Source organism: Seriola lalandi, unplaced genomic scaffold (genome assembly GCF_002814215.2).
Source record: "Seriola lalandi dorsalis isolate HSWRI2012SDOR001 ecotype SW California unplaced genomic scaffold, Sedor1 jcf7180002054410, whole genome shotgun sequence".
Taxonomy (NCBI): Eukaryota; Metazoa; Chordata; class Actinopteri; order Carangiformes; family Carangidae; genus Seriola; species Seriola lalandi.
The window spans coordinates 99181-120433 of record NW_019524963.1 but is presented as its reverse complement, the minus strand read 5'-3'; the positions used below and the strand labels follow the sequence as shown (position 1 = coordinate 120433).

Sequence of the window (21253 nt, the reverse complement as noted above, 5' to 3'; positions counted from 1 at the left end):
CATATTAGGACGTGTGTCTTGATGCCGGCAGTTTAAAAACATGGAATTAGTAGATCCTTCAAAGCTGTTTTGTGGAATGTCTGATGCTGAACGAAGCACTTGCTCCGGGTACGACCCGGCCCTCTAAAGCACCGTTTAATCCTCGGAAAGTTGGAGCTTTTGGCATGAGAGCAGGGCGAGATATATGTTTGACAGGGCTCCCACACGCCATGGAAATCCTTCAATGTTTGCAGGTTTTAGAAAATGAATGAATGACTTTCCCACGTTTTTTTTTCTTTCTGTACCGTATTTAATTGTTGTTTTAAGACTCAAATTCATGAATTCGTCAAATCTGTCACGTCTTAACCTTAACCTTAACATGTCTATTCACTCCATTGGGAGAAGTGAACCTCATATAGATTATGACCGATTCTTTCATATCTTCCAAACATTTAGAAGACGTCCAACCATTTTACACTAAAATGTCATTTTTCAGACAAATCAGAAGAAAAATTAACTTTGTTCTAGACCTGTCTCTGTCTCAGTAACACGCTCTCTCCAGATCTGGCAACAAATAACTTCTCTGGGTTAGGGTTAGGGTGCTGGTTCTGGTTTCACTGCTGCAGTGCTGCAGACGTCACTTACCAACTGGATAAACAGACGTTTAAAGTGATTTATGCGTGAAACCATGAATTAAAAGTTAGTAGTGTTTCTTTGCTTTATAATACTATTATTGTTATTATTATTGAGCTGTTTTTGGTGTAAAAAAAGAGGGGAGTGTGTCTATATTCCCACAGCCCTAATCCTAACCCTAATTTTCAAAAATTTCTGTGAAAAAAAAGTTCTAAGAAACGTGGGAACATAGGGCTGGCCCCAAAAAAGGGAATATTATAAGACTGATGTAATCTTGTTCTGGGTTTATTTGATATTAAGCTAGCAGATAAAAACAAGCGGCAAAATCAGGCACAATTTTGTACTGTATCTAGTGTTGTATTGTTTTTAAATGGACAAGCAATCGTGGCCACTGAATCAGGACGTGTGTACCATTTAATTCCATTGGCACTGCTTGTAATGCATCATATTGGTTATAGAGGCCCATCAGGACCAAAATAAAGTCATACAGTTTCTGATGCACATTCTCAGGAAGTAACTGATGAATTTGGTACAGAAACCAAAGAATGTAAAAGTTCATGTAGGAGAAAATTGAATCGTTATAGCTCGTGGTGTAGTAGTCATTACAGGGGGACTCCAGTGGTTAAGCGTTGCACTTCCATAAAGCTGGGGGACAGTCAGAACAGGAGAGGGTGAGACAAGCTGACTTTTAGTCTTTACCAAGATTCTCCCGCTTCCTAATTGGTCACTTCTTTGACATCATCAGGTTTGTCTCAGTCTTTTTCAGCCTGTGGAGAGAGTTCCCTCCAGAGCCAGAAACAGAAAACATGACTCAGCTGTTTCTACAGGACTGGTGGAGGAGGCGGCCTGCTCCTAATGACTACAATGCCCCTTTAACAGGCTGACTCATTCATAGTTGTTCACCTCAAACCACGTGACACCCACTTCATATTGGCCCCTGAGGTTCTGGGGCCCTGGGACAGTTAGCAACTTAAACATCAGATAAAAAGTGTGATTAAAGGGCTTCTTTGTGTGTCGGTCCTAACTTCATGAAATCCCCCAAATTACTGAAATAACTGAGATCAATCTCTTGAAAAAAACCCTACACTGTTAAATTAAGGATATCAGCAGCTCATCATGTGTCTCTAATGGACCCCAATGATACTGAGACTCTTATTTTCTAAAGCCACTTACTTCCAGTGATGGAGATCTCCTTACCTCTCCATTGGTCTGTATTAGCTGTGCACACAGTTCATATGTGACTCTAACGAGATATGTCAGTTCCTCCGAATCCATGTCCTGCACAAATCATCAAGCTTTTCTAAAAGGGGACAGAGGCCAGACCCTTGGTCTCCTGAGACTTCTCAAATCCACCAGCTGTTCTCATACTCACTAATTTATCTTGTTGTGAGTCATTGTACATAGAGCACAAACCTCCTCCGTGGCTCAGCAGTAGTTTCAGCTGCATTAATGCTTCGGTTTGTTAGTCTTTGATTTTCTGATTAAATAACTGAAAAGAAAAAACTTGATTAAAAAAAAAAAAAAAAAAATAGTGTGTTTTATGGTGAAAATGGAAGAACTTTGGTCAGAAATACAGTGACAAGAATGACAGTTGCCAAATCTGGTTGACTGCTCTTATCCTTGTGATCCTGCCATCTGCAAACACTCGTGACCTGTGACCTTCAGGCTTTCAGCTGACTGTATGAAAAGTCCCCAAATAGCTTTCAGTGTCTAAGTTCAAGACAGGGATCTCACGCACACAGCTCAGCAGGAACATCCCTGCCCAGAATACAGAATACCCTTCCCTGCAAAGCCCCCACACACACCCCACCCCAAAGGTATCAACATGGGATTGAGAAGAAAAACCTCTTGCAGTTTAGCAAGCCCTCTTTACACCCACGTCTGTCAACTCGGTTTTGTCCAACACTGAAAGAATCCTATTTCCTCATATAATCCGTCGTCTTTTCTTGCTTGTCAAGCGTGCAACAGGGATATAAGTCAAGAGCCTCACACCCAGAGCCGAGCAGCTATGCTACCTGTTGGTAGATTTATAGTAGTAGGTTAGAAAATACTAAAGCATGGACTTTACTTGCAACATGATTTTTCAGTCTTCCCAATCTTTTTCCAGGCCATTTTCGGTGATGACCTAGCTCATATGTCACGGTACCAATATGTTCCTATCTGTGGGAGTCTGATTTAAAATAAGTGCACTCTAAACTTGGCTATACTTATCTATGAAATCATCTTTTACGTGCTTAATTGATTATGAAATTGATCACAAGAACTTAAATAAATAATATTCATTATTATTATTATCATTATGAATTTATAACCTGCCTTACCTTTTTTTATGAATTAACCACTGCTGCCTGAAGACCATTAACTAAACAGTAGCCTACAATTTTCCCTACTGATAAATCTAGACTGGACTTTAGCTAAATGTAGATTCAAAGTTGAATTAGAGAAGATTTTTTACTGCATGAAATCTATAATTCTGGTTTTCCAGGACGCGTGGGAGCCTTTACTCATAGCTGACAGTGTTGGGAAGAAATGCCACAAAACGAAAAAACCATTGGTGAATTTAAATTTAATTTAGAAGCCATTAAGAATGTTTATTTGAGGTTTTGCCCTCAACTGATTCTCATATCATATTTATTGAGTCAATCAAGGCATCTAACACAAAGTCTTCACTTGTCATTGTGTCTTAGCAACACCTCTGCAAATCATCCTGGCTGCTCCTACAACCACTTTTACCATGTTCCCCTACTAATGCTGTCTGGAGCTGTACGTTGTTGTGATATCACCGATTAAACAAGCTGGCGTTGTCTGCACTGTGAGCGGGAGAACACTAACATGTCAGTTTTGCACATGTAAACATTAAGATTAAGTAGATTTAATTCTTTGGGCAGCTGCTGCACCCTCAGAAAGCACTGGATCACATGGATAGTTCAAATTTATGAACAAGGCGGAAATGAAAATTGTGTTTATTCATGTGCTACTTTCTTTCAGTAATTACAGGGACGTTCACTGCTGCTCAGGCCTGCGCTGAGAGTGTCCGCCTGAAGCTTACCTTTCTTTCATTCAGTGAAATTTGCCCTTTATGATGCACCTAAAGCACTTGATCTAAATGTAAGCACACATTTAGTCAGCACACCGAAGGTGCTGCTGATCAGATCTCCGCTGCAGCCTGACAAGTGTTAAGCTCCTCTTAGAATAGGAGATTACCGCCTCAAATCCCAGCTCTGCATGTATGTGCATCTCCTTAAGTCAGATTTAGCCCTCTGTAAAACCCCTGGGCCATTAGAGACGCCACATTCTGCTGCTCCCTCCAACCAATTCTCTCACCTGCCTCAAATTAACAATAAATCAAACACCCCCGTTTACCCCTGTGTGAACAGTCCTCAGGAGGGGCGTGTTTGATCCTAGCTCCAGGTGGGAGGAAACTGTCTTTGGCCTGAGGATGATGGGATGGCAGGCAGAGAGGGGGGATGGATAATCATGGGAGGTCTAATTGATGTTGTCACATTTTGTGACACACTTCAGTGGGAGATAATTAGCAGTGGATAACCTCATGACTAGAGCTGGAGTTTGAAGGGTGCCCTGACCGGGTTGAACTCACTGCCAAGATGTGTGCCTCCTATTGCTTTCAATCAAGCTCTTTTCATTGTACCATGTTCAACAAGTCCTTCTGACCCCTTTATTAAGTGGCCCTGAGAGCTCAACGCACTGCAGCGTAAGAAAACACATGCAAATACTCACAACACAACGGAAGTGTTTCCAGGGGACCCTGAGAAGTGATGAACATAGGACGCAATTGTTGTTCAGTGCTTTGTGACTTTTGAAGTTAAAAGCATTAAACAACAAGTACATACTTTTCTTTTTTTTTAAACTTATTTAGTGCCTTTATTCTGATAGCAACAGTGAGAGAGAGAGACAGGAAAATCAGGGAGAGAGAGGGGACAATATACAGCACAGGGCCACAGGTTGGCCTTGAACCCGGGCCGCTGCAGTCAGGACTTCGCCTTCATGGTACGAGCTCTACCACGTGAGCCACCGGGGCGCCTCCCCCTTGTTTTTTGTGAAGATGTTTCCAGACTGTGTTTGTGTTTTGACGATTTGCATGTGTTTTCTTAAGCTGCAGTGCTTTGAACTCTCAGGGTCAGATTTGAGAGAACGGTGATACATCTCAGAAATTACAAGAAAACTAGTTTTCAGGTAAAACACTCAGAGAAACCAAATCCTGCAAAGTTGGATGGTGGGTCCAGGTGGGCGGGGCTTCGGGTATGGCTGAGAGTGGTGACTGCTTTAATGTGACATCACAAAGTTACAGAAGTCCTGACGGCTGGTTTTAAGGCTCAGTTTCCGAATACAGGCTGTGTGCATTTCTCTGTGGACTGAGGCTTTGATACTTTCACAGTATTAATATAGAACCTAGACCTGATCTATAATCAAACAACACATGGACATCTACCTTTATAGTATATGTTGACCTTTAAGGAAGGATTGTGATTATGGCAAATCAACTCTAGATGAGGGATGTTTGGTTTTAAGGAACAAGAAACTTGGTTAAGGTTGGGGACAGATCTTGGTTACAGTTATTAAACAGGAAATTTTTTATTTCAGATCTGTGGCAGGACAAAAACTCTGGTCTCCCGCTTTTGTGTCTAATGTGCCTCACCTCAATCCTCCAGCCTCACCTCTGTATCCTTAGTTTCCACCTCACCATTTCCTGTGTTGGCGCTGAACAATGCCATTGGATGTAAATCAGGAATTACTAAATTGACCAACATAAACATTTCCAAGGGATACCTCACTGGCACTGAAGGAATTGACACAAAGCAACCAGCGGGATAAATTTCTCACACTGGCTTCTACTGTGTCAGCAGAACATACATACATACACTTGATTATGAGCAGCAGGCTGCACACCATTGAGAAACCAATGCAACCAAATAAAGACAGTCACACTCTGATTCAGTGCTCCCAGAATGTTTTTAATCTGGCAAATATGGATAACCAGTGACTTCAGAATGACTGAAACCAGTGCTTGAGTTTGGTCCACATCCAGCTGCAGGAAATGCGTCTGTCTGCTTTGAGTTCACGTAGTTCAGTGCCATAATAACCGAATACCTGGACCAGGAACCTAATGGAAGGTGCATATGAGGTTTTTATAGATTGTGCGGCACCTGTGTGTTGTGGTACAGACATTTACAGTCCAACTGAGAGATGCAACCCTCCTCCAGATCACAGATGCTGGTGTGTTTGTGTCTGAAGTCCTGTGACATTTAGAACAAATCAGGGTGCAGGGAAAATGAACACAGCTACATCAACATAATATCTGCCTTTTGAGGGGGGAAAATCCATCTTCAAAAGTGTAATGTGCGCTCTGCTGCAGGATTCTTTCGTCACTTCCTCTATCACTTCACATACCCATTTCATGCTATCTGCTCTGGCGTCCATTTGATTCCCATTGACTTCACCCGTCAATAACGGTGGTGAGGATAGTAGCCTGTCATTCAGTCATGCTCTGGTGGACTAACAGGATGTTTTGCAGCGATGCTAGCTCAGTGTCACCTGCTAACGACAGCTAACAAGCTTGTGGGCAAATGTAAAATACATTAAAGGGCTTTGTAGTGTTCATTTTTGGTCAGGATGATGATGATAGGGATGAGGTTGTAGTATCAGGCTAATGGTGTTGTATAGTTACCAGGGGTAATTTGCGGTCGTGTGCTAACCACTGATGCACAATAGTAGCTTTAGCAAATTCTAAAGGGCTTGTTTTGTTCTGTTTTGTTGACACCAAAATCTGGACCTTTTGCTGTTAAACTCTTATCTGAGCGCTTAGGAACATCTGGACATGACGCCCAGTGTTTGGCCGATGATCCATGAAGAAGAATGCAAACACAACAAAAGAGTCTTTTTTTTTGGTTGCACAAACAAGGACCTTACCCGCCTTCGTCTCATTAGTGTTCAAAGGTGGAGTTTCTTTTTTTTCTCCTTTCAAGTTTCAAGTTGACAAAAAACAAATACATACCAATCCTCCCTAGATAATGGCGAGAAACAAAACATGTGTGCAGCATCCCTCTCTTCAATCCCACAGCTGTCCTCTGAACCTGACTCTGTGGATCGCTTTGCGCCTGAAACACTTTATATGCATTTTTGAAAACGTTTTATTCCCGGGAAATGAGTCCGTTTGAAAAGTCTGTTGACTGTTGACTCATACTTCATAGTAACGCAGCACATATGTTGCTGTCACACAAGCAATCATCTGTTGTGTGTTACTCTCGAACTGGAAGTCCTTCTATCTCCTCGGGCACTGTTTGACACACAACATACCTTTACTGTGAACACATGCATCTCTGTGCCCCGCAGTAACTTCTGAGGAATTTGATAATGACTGATTCATATCTTTGTCAACCTCATTGCCTGTGGACTGTTTCTGTCTCACGGTGAATTCGGGGATTTGCTTTAGTCGATTTTTCAGTTTCCTCTGTTTTCTCTCTGCCTGTCTGTCTGACGAGTCTCTCTGCGTTTAGGTCGTCCTTTACTCGTTGATCTCCCACTTTGCTCTCAGAGGGTTGTACCATTTTCACCACGGATATGGCCGTTGACAAGAGATCAGGTTTGTCTCTGAGCTTTTCCTTTTCACTATGCCTGAAACTTCCTCTTTCGAGGCAGGATATTTCTTTTCTTTTTTCAGTTCTGATTAGAACCTATACCCTGTAAACCCTGTAATGTACTTGCTTATGAAGAATAGAAAGCATGTCCCTCTGCATTGTCCAAACTCTAAATACTGTATGTGATACCAGTGTGACTGAGTTCATCCTGCATTTACCCTGCATTAGTGCTGCACACAGTGGGAGCCATTGTAGAAGTCCCTCTAGATACTTCCTGCCTCCGTTTTGCATTAGTCCTGCCCGTAATTGATTCTTGCCATCTGTTTAGAACAATACTGTCTGCAATGTGAGTGAAATGATGCAAGGCAGCTGGAGGCTGGAGCTGCAGCATCACTGTTATACACACTCATACACACACCTGCACACACTTTCTTTCCTCTGTCTTCTTCTCTTCCACGCCCCGCGCCACACAGACACACACACATCTTTTGACCGCTGACCCCATTTGATAAAGATTTAGTTCCATCTATGTGCTGTAACCGGCGAGACAAGTGAAGTGTGAAACATCTGATCAGATAGCAGAATAAATGACTATTGATCAGACCTCTGATCAACCATCACTGTTTCTCACTTTGGCTGAACTGTGGACTCCCTGGACTTTCCTCAACATCAGACCGGAAAACACAACCGGAACCTTTACTTATTATGCTTGAATCAGACAAAACCATGCATTAGTCCATCACTCAGTAAATATATTATAATATATATAATATTTTCTTTTTTAAAAGAGGCGAAATAAAAAAATATAAAAAAACAGCTGGAAACTGTCATAAGGTTCTCAAACAGGAGTAAATGCTGCATCTGGTTAGAACGTTTAAAGATGGCGTATTGTGTGTCCATGTTCATTGTAATGAAGAAACATGACGGCCATTGCGACACTGCATCTCACTGATGTGTTTTAATTGTTTTCAGACCACAGTGGAGCTCAGAGGAGTAAGATATAGGCAGTACTTGTTACTAGAGTTGTCCTGATACCGATATAGGAAATGCCCTCAATACTGCCTAATATACTGTATCGGATATCTGTGAGTACGCAAATCTATGCAGCGATCGGATACCACATCATTTATTATTAAATGTATAGTTACACATTCTTATAAAACAGCAATTTTCCCAGAAATCAATTCTTCTTTGCTGCTCTAAGTCAGCAATTTCACAGCATGGTCCCACTAGTAAAAAGGCAATGTGTACAGTATGCAAGGCTTTAATGTGGCAGGGCGGCACTAATGTAGAAAGTGTTATTTAAGTGTTATTTAATTCAAAATCGATTTATTTTTTGATTAACAGTCAAATTGGATAAAAAAAGAAAGATCCTATCAATCATGTGTCTGAATCGGTATCGGGACATCTCTACTTGTTACTAAAATCAATCCAGTGTTGGTTTTGGTGTTTTTTAACAGCACAATATATCACCAGACTGATCCTTCAGCGTAAACCAGAACATCCTTTGTGCTGCGTACGTAGGGAAACATCATGTTTTATTTAGTCTGTGTTGCTTCTGTTGAAATCTCCATGTTAAATACAGAGGCTAACAAACTAAAAGAAAACATCTCATCATCATGAAGCCATGAACAAGCTTTTTCTCAAAGGAAGGTGTTGGTAAATGAACCCAACTCTATCACAGGAGCAGAGGGAGGGACTTCTGCAATGACTGCTGCCAGACCACAACTAATGTTTTGAAGGACTGTATTATTTGTAACACCAGTGTAATATGGTCTCACCTACATCATCTTCATCACAATATTATTATATATTTCTTTCTTTCCAAAAAAAATGAAATGGGTATTTGTTAATGAAGTGTTTCCAACTTTTAGAAATATATGATTTTATTAATAGGAAGAAAAAAAACAGCTCATGATACCAGTTGAGATTAAAATGTGGTGAACAGCATCAACGTGGCCTGAGGAAAACCAGAACTTTTATTTTGTCCCCGAGTGGAATGAACGAACGTGAGGTGTGTTACAACATAACAGTACGGTCGATGTTTGGTCACAAATCTCAGAGCAGTGTGTTTTTGGTCACAGAACTCCTTGTACCTTCTGATATACTGCAGTTACCTGTGTCATTATGTTACGATTTTGGGCCCCACATTGGGCTGCAGGACAGAAGAGGCCCCTGCAGCTCTGTCACTTCTCAGGTTCACCCCCAAAAAAACATATGTGGCAACTGCTGTCTGTGAGCTTCTGTGTCATATCTCTCTGCTCTGCAGCCACTCTGGTCAAGGCACATGTAAAGTCTTACTGTGAAGCACCTTTGCAGCCCAGCTCTGTATCATAGTCTCAAAATGAGTTCATAGCTTGTTTCATTCCTTTTTTATAGACATTTTTTTTTTCCTTTTGAAAACTTCTTTCAATAAATAACACAAATATATTCATACGTCATATATATATATATATATATATATATATACATACATACACGAACATATATATATGTATATATAATAACATGTAAAACTACATGCATTTCATATAATTTAAATAATTTATATGTACAGTTCTCCCTCACACACTCAGGCCCTCCCTCCCTGCCCCTTCTCGAGCGAGTTCTTCCATAACAGCGGTGCAGCGCCGGTTTGTGGATTTTCAGCACGTTAATGTGAAATATTGTTTTGAAGGACCCAAGATTTCTTCAGTAGAAGCATCGTTGTTTAGCAGATTGTTGCTCTGCACCACCGTGACACATAATCCTGTGGTGGGGGAGCTTTGAGAACAGGAAGTAAAATCCTACATAGGAAGTAGAATTCCAAACAGGTAGTCCCCAGCAGGGCTCGGGTTGTTGTGTTTACGTCCTGTGACGTTTCCTTGACAACGCGCAGACACACGACGTGTCTATGCGTATCCACCTCCAGCCCACTGAATTGCGAACCTGCGTCAGCGCTCGAACGTACGTCTGTGTCGTCTTGCACTGCGAGTTCCAGTTCTTGTCGTCAATGCCCCTGCAGCCCCCCTTAAAGGGCCTGGGGGTCCGGCAGCGCGTCTCATAAAAGTACTGTTTAATGTCCTGCGTGGCACTGGTTTTAATTTTGGCCAGCACAGTAACAGGGTCCCCCCTGGTATCCACCGCCTGGGTTTTATCTGTCACCCACTGGCTCTCGCTGTCACAGACAGAATATTCCCCGCGGTAGCTTCTGTGCTCAGCGTAACGCTTCCTTCGTGTCTTGTTTCCCGCCGCCCCGCCCTCCGGTCCGCTGCTCACAAAGTCGTCAGCGAGATACAGCGGCGGCGGCTGCAGGGGCGGTCGGTCGCTCAGCAGCACCCGGGGTGAGTTGTACCGCTTGTGCTGCCTGATAAGGTCAGAGTTCAACAGCATCACCTGCTGGTCCATCACGCCTTCACTGCTCCCGCCGCTGCGACCCCCCGTCCCCCACTGCTCCGCATCGCCCTGGTCCTCTAATGGAAAGTTAGCACTGAGGAGAGGAGGCAGCGTGTCCTGGGGCTCCGTGTCCCTGCTTTTACCCTGTTGGCTCTGATTCGCCCTGATCTTCCCCCTCGTCAGGTCGGCCTGAAGCAGCTGGATGATAAGAGAGTTTAAAGGATCGGGACTCGGCTGCTGTTGCCCCTGGTGACTGCTATCCATGTTGGTTGCCTGGATACCATAGAGGTACACGAGGACCATCACATACAGCAGGATGGACATCACTAGATTCACCTGTAAGATCTGAAAAGACAAACAGAGACAGACTTAACTCATTTTCCTTCTTAAGTAACAATAACCACAAAAAGCCTCTCTGCACCATTCACTGATGAGCCTTGTGAAACTCTTGTGGGAGCCTTTGGTTTCCTGTCAGTTACCATGATGTAAATAACAGCAGCTGTGTGTGCATGTCTCGGTATGAAGAAGAACATGCTGCTACATGTACAACATACCATGTGGCTGTAAAACACCCACAATTCTGTTCAGAGTGAGACATGGAAACGCTTGGCACGAGCATTTAAAGCGAGCAGAATGACACTACGTGCACACACACACACAGCCCTGTCTCAATAAGGTCCCTTTATGGTGGAGATGCAGTTTTGTGATGGGAAAGTTGCCAATTTGAATCCCTGGACCAGCAGGATGATTCTGATGGGAACACCCAGCTGCTGTTGGTTTATAAGAGAGTTACTAAAGGTCAAATTGTTCTGGTTTATATGTAATGATAGGTTAGGCTGTCAAACAACTGGAATCAGCGTTTAAGTCAACTGGGCTATTAAGTAGACAGGTTATCTTTTTCTTCTTCTTTTGTTAAAGTATCAGTCATGGTGTCTCTTTTCTCCTGCAGTCTTCATGGCTCCTTACAACTCCTCGATGTGGAGTCAATCAAAAACACACGTGTTGGACATGTTAGTTACAGATTGCATCACAGCTGCTGCGCCGTGGTTCTCGGCTTACGGCCTCCCACAGAAGAACATGTGTATTTACTGCAATCATCTTTTGGCTGAGGTTATGTCCTGAGCTCTGGTGCCATAAACAGCCTTAAGAAGTTGGAGCCCTTTGGTCGCTTGAGTTTAAAACCCCTGTGGTGATCAGTGGAGATCTGCACGGAATAACATCATGTCGGAGAGCAGTATTCTTATGCTTGTGTATGTCTGTGCATGCCTTGAAAATTCAATGTTGATGTGCCACATGCTTATTCCCAGTCAGCGTGGATCAGGATGGGCTGGTGGTGTCAGCCCCAGGGAGGTGTTATTGCTACTTAAGAGTTCTCAGAAAAACTGTTTTGGTCTTATTTTTATACTTTTTTTTCCCTTGAGGAAAGCAGACTGACTAACCCTCATTCATAAAGTTCCACATATGAACAGCCTCCAACTGCCGCCACAGTCTTCCACTGTTGGCCAGCAGCTAACATGAACATGTTGGAAGTGTTTTTGTTGTTCTTTTTTTCAATTCATTTCTTTCGTTTCAGTTTTTTTTTTTTTTGTCACTCAGATAATCCTCCAACATTTAAACATTTAAAGAGTTTTGACATTTTGGGACACATGGGGATTAATTATTTGCATTCATCTGCTGGGAGTTAGGTAAAGATTGATACCACTCTCATCTCTGTACACTTCATGAAGCTGCTCTGAGAAAACATTATTCAGTATTTGTGCACTCGCCTATGTGACCCAAACTTGGTCACCAGCAACATAAGAATGACAAGAATTGTACCTCGTGTTCTCTGCTGCACTTTCATGCCCCTTTTACACGTTTGAAATTCTCCTCAACTATCAGAAGAACAGTCTCTCTCTGACTTGCAGGGTAAAAACAAAGCAGATTTCCCTCTTAACTTTTCAGCTTTGACAGCACAAGAATGTTTTGTAACCACAGGGGTTTCCCTCAGATGTGTGGGCCCCCTCTGCTAAATTAACAGCCCCCTCAAATTATTACACTTAAATGAATTAAGCCCTTAACCTTAAAAAAATACCAGCATGCTTTTCTTCTGTGTCACCCAGAGTAATTATGGTATTCCTACAGATAAGCAGGTGGCGATGTGCATTTTATAGAGGGATGGGAAGTTGTTTATGTTGCAATCCAGTGTACACACGCATTCTCTGTAAAACTAAAGGTTCCCATGTCTTTCAGAGAGAGAAGGAGAGAAGCGGTGTGGGTTGAACAAACAGACGGCAGCAAACAAAAAGAGGTGACTTGTTCCCATCAGCAGTATAATGACTTAATGATACATCTGTTAATGAGGGGAGGGGCATCTGTTCAGCAGCAATGTCACCTTACAATCAAAGACATGCACGCGTGCAAACACACACACACACACACACAGAGTGAGATTTGTCTTACACCAAATAGCCCAGTCAGAGGCTCAAACCCAAACAATTGTCATTATGTACAGCTTTTTCTACTACTTGTTTCATATTGGAGAGGAGTTTTTGGTCTGTCCAACATGAATGAAATAAAATAGTTTTTTTAAGTCTGATGGGGGATGTGATATTTTGTTGAGCAGCTGTTGCCACCGCTGTCGGCAAGTCGTAATTACTCAGCAGAGGGCTTTTAATTTGAAACAATGGGTAAAGTGGAGACATGTGGCAACACCATGAAGAGGAGAAAGAAAGGAGAGAGAAAGGTATATTTAGCGTATTACCGCACACACTACCCAGGTACAAGAAAGCCTTTCACAGTGGGGCTGACCATCGGGCATGGCAGGGCAAATTCCGGTGGGATTTCAACGAAATTTGTAAAGTTTTTTACTGGCCCTGTAGTGTCAGTCTCTCCACTGACCCTCTCTGTGTGCCTGTCATTCAGGGTGCACATGAAAGTGTGCACTGTGCGTGGGTTCACTTCACCAACAGGTGTAGTGCTATAGGAGTACACCACACTAACACTTCGCCACTTTTATATCTTAAGTAAGGAAATAGAATATTTGCACTTTAACAACTCCAGTTGAAATTTAAGAACTTGAAGATCCAATCATCACTAAAGCATATGTTACTCAAGAGAACTAATTAAAAACTAATGGAGTGGTCAGAGTTGTCATATTGACATTTAAGGTGTATTGATTGATTCACAGCATCAACTCATGCACTGAGTAACACGCAAGAAAACATTCCACCTTAAAAGTTGCCAGTATCTGCCAGTAGCTTCAGAGCAGCACAGTGAATTCAATTTTTTTTCTACCTAGCTAACGTTACCAAGTAGGGATGAAATAGCAGCAAAATATGCTCTCAGTCATCATTCACTCTTCTGACCTTTCTTTTCATTTGTAAAGAAACATGACAAAGTCAGGCTGTTACACTTGGACAGCTTCTGCTGCTTCCACAGTGCTGGTGGAAATGAAAGCTAGCTTAGCTATGTTATAGCCTAGCTTATTAACTTACTTTGACCTCTTCCTGCACTGCAAATTATCCTCTGAATGGATTTTTCTAATGCTGCTTCATTTGCTCGACACAAATAAGTAAATAAAATCATTCACAATACAAACTACTTGTGTTCAATCACCTATGTTGCTGATTTCTACATTAATTACAACCAACTACATCCATGTTATTGTCCAATAATACTGCTTAGCTAGATGTTTAGCTTCTGCTTCATCTTCTGAACATGATGAAACTGATCATAAAATCAGTCTAACATTTGATTATGTGATAAGTTAAACTAAACCGTGTGTCATAAGTGCACTACATACGAAGCACTATACCTCACTGACTTACTGGTGTTACATTTCATTCATAGACTTGGTTTAGCAAACCCCAATCTAACAAAGAGTAGCCCAATTTAAAACAAGCCAACAAAAAACAGTTTTAGCCACCCAATCAATTAAAAAGCGGTACAACTGAGCAGTAAACTGCCGTGAATAAATACCAACACTTCAGTGTGGTGACTGAAGCTATTTAAAAACCAACCATAATGAAAGGTCTTAAATTAATTAAATATGAAACTTTTCTTTTGCTGCCGTGAATGTAAACAACCATGACTCATGGATTTAACAAATGAGTGATTCATGATTTATTCATTAATCTATAGTTTGAACTTGCACATAAATGCAGCCCAGACAAAACACATAGTTTGCTCAAAAAGTAATTTCAACATTTTTGTTTCAGAACATATCTGAACATCACATACTTATATCTATTTATATAACATCATGTTTCATAGGTACATTATGTTTGTGGCTGCTTCTAAAAGGCGTAAGAAGAGCACGTGTTCTAAGTCCACTGCATTAATCCTGCTCCAGCCTCTTTTCCACAGTGTCCCAAGCTACTCCTGCATGGTAAAGGCAGAACCCCTGGTCACCAAAGTTATAAAAGTCAAAGTTATGACATTCTGATAATGTGACATTAAGCACTTAATGTGACATTGACATAACCTTCAGTTTTCTCTCGGCTTCTTTCCGTCTGCTGTAGTTATTAAATCCAAGTGTATGAATAAGGATCTCTTTGTAAATCAGGCGCCTGGCCCGTGAAACTGCCTTTAGTCAGACAAATTAATTTCCCCTCCTGCTGCCATAATCACAGTCATAAAAACCTTCACTGTAGTTTATGATGTTGACATTCAGGCTGGCAGAGGCTAATGAGGCTTGGTGGGTGAGTGATAATTTGCTCAGTGAGCAGGGTGATAATGAGAAAATGTGTGTGTGTGTCTTCTGTATTTCTATGTGTATTGTCGGAACAAATGTCTGCTCAAGGACAGGAAAACGAGGAAACACCTCCCCAGTGAGGACACTCTGCCCGTCCTCAGCAGTACCAGAAGTTATTTCAGGACAAGGACTTGAGTTGAGGGTTAGGCTCATAATGAGGTGTTGGTTACACCAAGGTTTGGGAATAAATTTAGTCATTGAAAGTCAAAGTGTGTGTGTGTGTGTGTGTGTGTGTGTGTGTATGTGTGTAAGAGATAAGGGAAAATAGAACAAGGTGACAGATGTTAATGCTCCCGAAAGACAAAATGCAATAAAATATATTGGTGTGCAGCAAAAGACTGTCAGGATATTATGAGTCCACCTGTTTCAAAGGCATCAAAGTGAATGTATTTTCAGACACGATTGTGCAACAACAAAACTAACAAGCTCTTTTTTCCTGTCTTTAGTTGCCTCGATTCACACACAGCAGCTGAAAGTGTCCAAATTCTAATTTTTATCTTTTTTTTCGATCTTATCTCAAAGCAAAGCTCTGTGTAAATTCATGCAAGCATTCAAAATGGATTGAAATCTGATTGCTCACCAGATGTTGAGATGGTCTAAATGCCTTCATCGCTCCGAGAATCATTCAGTTATGTGTCTTTACTCCTCCCAAGTCTGTGGAAGTGGCCTCTGTCCCTTGTGATAAAGTTGCACTGAAATTCCACTAAAATTAGTCGTCATTCTCCCCGTTGCTGGAGACGGGAAGAAAGGCGGCTCCAGTGATTTCAACTCATAAAATCATATGGAATATGGACTGCACTGCAATTATCTCGTCCCCGATCAGTGCGACTACATGATAAGCATTGATCTCTATGGGTGAGCGAGCAGGGTGACTTAGAGCTTGAGGAAGTCTAATAAATGTCTATAATTGTGAATCATGCATGTGGTTGCATCTGTTCTGATTTGAATTTTGCCTAGAAAACCAAGACATAGCAATCAGGCTAACAAAGATGCATAGATGTGGCTAAGTGGAAATTAAAGTGTATTCCACATACGGTACATTTCAAATGACGTGTGTAAACAGGACCTTTTTTCTTCATACAGCTACCTCTGTCAAATTTGTGTGTATAAGTGAAACACTATTCCTTTTGATTTAAAAAGTGTGTTGTCATTTCCATTTGTACGATTCGACACACACCTTTCTAAGATGGCAGGCTTCACATAACTTTGTGTGTTTGAGCATACCCCAACTTTTACTCTTTGCAAGTGTATTGCTGACCCTACCATTGGCTGGAACTGGTAGCATACAAGGTTAGAAACCAGTTACCACCCTTTCATTGCCAAAATTACTGGATGCACTAAAAGTAGCACTGCCTTGAGCTTGAGGTCTGAGCAAGTTCATGATTTTCTGTTGGATTTAAAGTTGTCATCAGCCAAAAAAGCCTGAGAATTTCTTAACCCTCTTTAGGGTTGTCCACACCAAGAACAATAACTGTAAAAATTGTTCTGACTCAAGTGGATGACAGCAACCAAACTGTGGTAAACGATATCCTTGGCATCATTTTAAAAGCAATTTGACAAACCTGCACGAAATACTAACAGCCAATAAATTACAGATAAATCTACAGACAGTAGAACCATAGACTGTATATAAAGATGGACCTAGCCTGCATGACATCACCCATAAGTTTCTGAAGAGCGCTTTTGAAGCTCAAAGTGAGCTGCTCTGCAATCGCCATCTTGGCAGTGCCAGACTCTACCTAACTCCCAGTTAATCCAAAAAATGGCAAAGAGGTGGAGCGTGTGTGGAGTTGAGACTTTGCTTCATATATTTTTAATGGAAATCGGCCGATCAATTGGGCCATCCATAATAATAACATTACTAGGTCAATACAGCACCACTTACTTGCCAGCCTGCTGCACCCACTAGTGGCACTTTGGCCCGTTACTCGGAAGTAAAGTGGTAAGTATGCCACTTGGTGGACGGGTTAACACGTCATGTTCAACACAGCGGCTGAGAAAGTCATCATTGATGTTCAAAAAACCCACCCACGGTTTCATAAAACAAATATTTATGAAGATGCTAATAAGAACAACAGCTGGGACGCAGATGTGCTAACCCTCAGAATCAATGTTTTGTGTTTTGCTCTGACACAGCTGGAGTATGAAGTGTGTGTTTGGCGCCACCTTTTGAGAAAAAGTGTGAATGCTCACATTGTTATTGTTCTTGGTGTGGATGGCCCTTTAACCTCTGAATGCGAGCTTGTGTGTTACCTCTAGAGTAAGTGCAGTGTACGTACTGTAAATTACTGGAAAAGAAGAAACATTTGAAACAGCAAAACATTCAGGGGATTCCTCACATTCATCTACAGGTTATCAGCACAGGGACTACGTAACGTGACTGCTTTTAGGGAGAGATAACCATCAGCATCTCTTTCGCAAGCTCACAACTTTTCCTTTAACTGACCCCCCCCCTCAGACAGGGAGGGATTCGACACAGCAGTAGGCATGTTTACAAGAAATTCACCGTGTGCCTCTGAGTGCTGTGCTTCACACTTAAATGGATAATTGCTCAAGGAAAATATATTTTTCATGTGACATTCAGATGGTACTGTGGCCTGAAAATAGTCACAGAACTGGGTGAAGCTGGAATGCAGGTTTTTGGGGCCTTGTCGTGCCCCACCACCACAACACCATGTGACTCCCCATTAATTTATTATGAATATTGGCTAAGTGTGTTCTGAACCAGACGGCTCCAGTCAAAAAAAATCTGCCTGGATTGAACAATGAATCTCTCCCTTAAAAATCATACATCCTGCCACAGACAAATAGGGCCTTGTTTCCTTTAATTACTATAAAGATTTTAAAGGAGGCGCCTATGTTAGAAAGCTTTCCTGTGCTAGAGGTGTGGAATACATAATCAAAAGTACCTGATAAAGACACTGAAGACGTGTTTCAGCTGGACTTTGTCTTGATCGGCTTCTCTTTTTTAAAGAGGTGCTAAACTTTAAGGCAAGCCTGTGCAGCTTATAAATAATCTCCTGACAGACTTTTAAAACACAAAAAATGAAATTAAAGCTGAATCACTGCACATGTTTGAGCTCATAGCTGCTGTAATTTTTTAGTCGTGGCTCGTAGTGGCTCTTGTGATGGAAATGTCACAGTGTTGGTTGGTCCACACTGAACTATCCGAAAGAAACTACTTGGATTTTGCTATGAAATCTGGTACAGAGAAGCACGATGCTCAGACGATGAAGCCTAATGACTGTGATGATACCTTAACTTTTAATTTAATGCCAGTCAAATTTTTAAAGTTTCTCTCTAGACATGTTGTAAATTCTATTAAAATGACTCTGCTTTGATTAATATTTTCTTTAAGATGGTTTTCCTACATAAAAAGTGACTGAATCCATTTTTATGAGACAAATAGTTATAAAACTAATGACTATACGACCAACGCTCCTTAGCAAATGATAGCATGCTAAACTGAAGGCCAGTTCCACTACTCTGCTTGGCCACATGGGTCCATGTGAAGTAAACTTTGTTATCTGCTGAAGATCGTGTGAAGGGCTGAATGGATCCCTGTGTGGAGGTCTGTGTGTAGCCCCAAGTTTGTGACCACGCTAAATGTCTGCACTTCAGTGGACCGTCTGCACTTGTGCTAAATATTGCACTAAAGACACTTATTTCATGCAGTGCATTTAGTATGTATTCTTATTATTATTATGATTAGTATCCACAGAAGCTCATCCGCTGGTTGCGTGTAAGTCTGTGTTGGTCCTGGAGTTTGATCATGGCTTAAGATGTTGAGCGTGGTAAACATTACCATGACATACACACATTTTAGCATTGTCATTGTGAGTATATTAATATGCTGATGTTAGCATGTAGCTCAAAGCACCTACAGCCTCTTACTCGTTAAATCAAACATGCTTTTTGTTGAACGGCGTAGCTGTGGCGGCGCGGGAAATATCAATGTTTCGCCATGAAACGGGAAGTTGTTGTTATTATACATTGACCAATCTGCCCAAAACTGCAAATGTTTGATAGCAGTCACTGAAGACATCTACATGATGTCATAGTCATGGCGCCACCTACTGAAAACAGGAAGTAACCCATGACTCGCCACACAGTGGACACAAGTGGTAATACAAAACATGCAATACGTCTGCCGCCAAACAGGAAATGACATCTTGCTCATAAGAGCGGTGTCCAATGGCTGCGATGTGCGTGACAGTGCGAGGGTCTGCTTGCAACTTTAATTGTTTGATTGTGTCTTTTACAGTTATTAGCCAACAGGTGTAAGAGTTTAAAATCTGTGCAGGATCAAGTTTATTATTCATTTTGGGTTTTTCAGAGCTCAGTTGAAGACGAGACAGAATGCATATGTTCGATCTATCTGTAGGCAGTATCTGAATATGAGTTTGTAACTATAAGGAATCATATGATATATGGTCAGCTCTATAATCATGTGTGTATATCCCCATAGCCAATGATCATGTTCAATTATCAGTCCTGGTTCATTTTGAGTCTTTTGAATGAATGTCCAGCCACATTTCAGTCTCACACACGTGGTGATTAATTCAACCAAAACAAACTCCAGCTGGAAAAAAAAGAAAAAGAAAAGCAGACAGCTCCATTTGAGAAAAAACAGAAAAGTTTTTCTTCTGACCACCTCAGCTTCCTTCAGTACACCAACCGGGATCGTTTCACAACAGTTCCTGCTCACAGTGTTGCCATCCAACAATATCATAGATAAACAGACTTATTCATCGTATCCTCTTAGCTCCTAACGGGAGCTCATGACCATAGACATAGCAGTAAACTGAGAGATTACCCTTCAGGCGCAGCTTCCTCTTCAACAGAACAGTCCTGATCAGGCTGAATCCCTGCAGACGTCTCACCTGTCAGTCCCACACACTCCACCTCACCTCCAGTCAGAAACAACTCCTCACACCAGGAGATCCTGACCTTCATCTACAGCCCTTCAGTAAACCTGAGGGCTTTTCTCATGGTTACTCACACCGTTGGTAGCACATTAGCCACCACATGACAAAGGCTGATTTGTTTCTATCTGCCTTGACTCACTGTCACTGACAGGCAAGGGCTTGATGAGGCGGTTCTTAGAGAGTCAGCCCCAAACTCCAACCTCTTATTACACAAACTCTGACCCTGAAAATAACAAGCAGCAGCACTTGGCCTTGCCCATTCCAGGATGTGGAGATGAATGTATGATTGAGTAATGTCATTAACCGGAATCTGATGCAACTGTTGACACCCATAGCTAACCCATCCTACCACTGTAGACTCCATTTTTATGCTGAAATTCAACTAAAATTGACTCATATACTTAGTTAATATAGCATATCAACACAGAAGCTGTTGGTCAAGGTAAAAAAAAAAAGAAAACTTTTTCACATGTACACAGTCTTCTTCTTCTGTCTTTCTCTAATCTGTATTTCCATGTTTCAAAATGTCTAGGGGCACCCTGGTGGTCCACCTGGTAGAGCGCGTACCATAAAGGCTTAGTCCTAATCACAGCGGTCGGGTTCGGGTCCGACCTGTGGCCTTTTGCTGCATGTGATCCTCTCTCTCTCTCTCTCTCTCTCTCTCCCTGACTCTCCTGTCTCTCTCGCACTGCAACTATCAGAATAAAGGCAAAAAATGCCCTAAAAAACCCAAGATTTCTGTATAATCTTGATTAAAAAATTCTTAAAAAAAAAAAAAAAAAGAAGCCATCATTCAATAACCTTAGTCTCACCAGATCGGGAGAAACGTAATGACCTTATACACACACAAACAAAAACCACAACTTCTCCCAACTCACCGTCATAAGACCTGCGTTACATAAAAGTGATCAATCAGAAGCTTCAGGTCAAATCAGAATGGTCACAGGAGGCATCTGTAGGGACTCAGCGTCCAAATGAAAAGAAAGCCTTGTTGCAGAAATAGAAGT

At 41.7% G+C, this 21253-nt stretch overlaps 1 protein-coding gene across 1 annotated transcript in view; it reads right to left on the bottom strand.

The window, feature by feature from the left end:
* Positions 1 to 9765: 9765 nt before the first annotated feature.
* The window catches only part of ntf3 (neurotrophin 3), a 40878-nt gene continuing 29390 nt past the window's right edge, over positions 9766 to 21253 (bottom strand). The window contains exon 2 of the mRNA XM_023409966.2: positions 9766 to 10928. Coding sequence (XP_023265734.1) covers positions 10053 to 10928 — 876 coding nt within the window. The 3' untranslated portion in view covers positions 9766 to 10052. The remainder of the gene's footprint in view (positions 10929 to 21253) is intronic.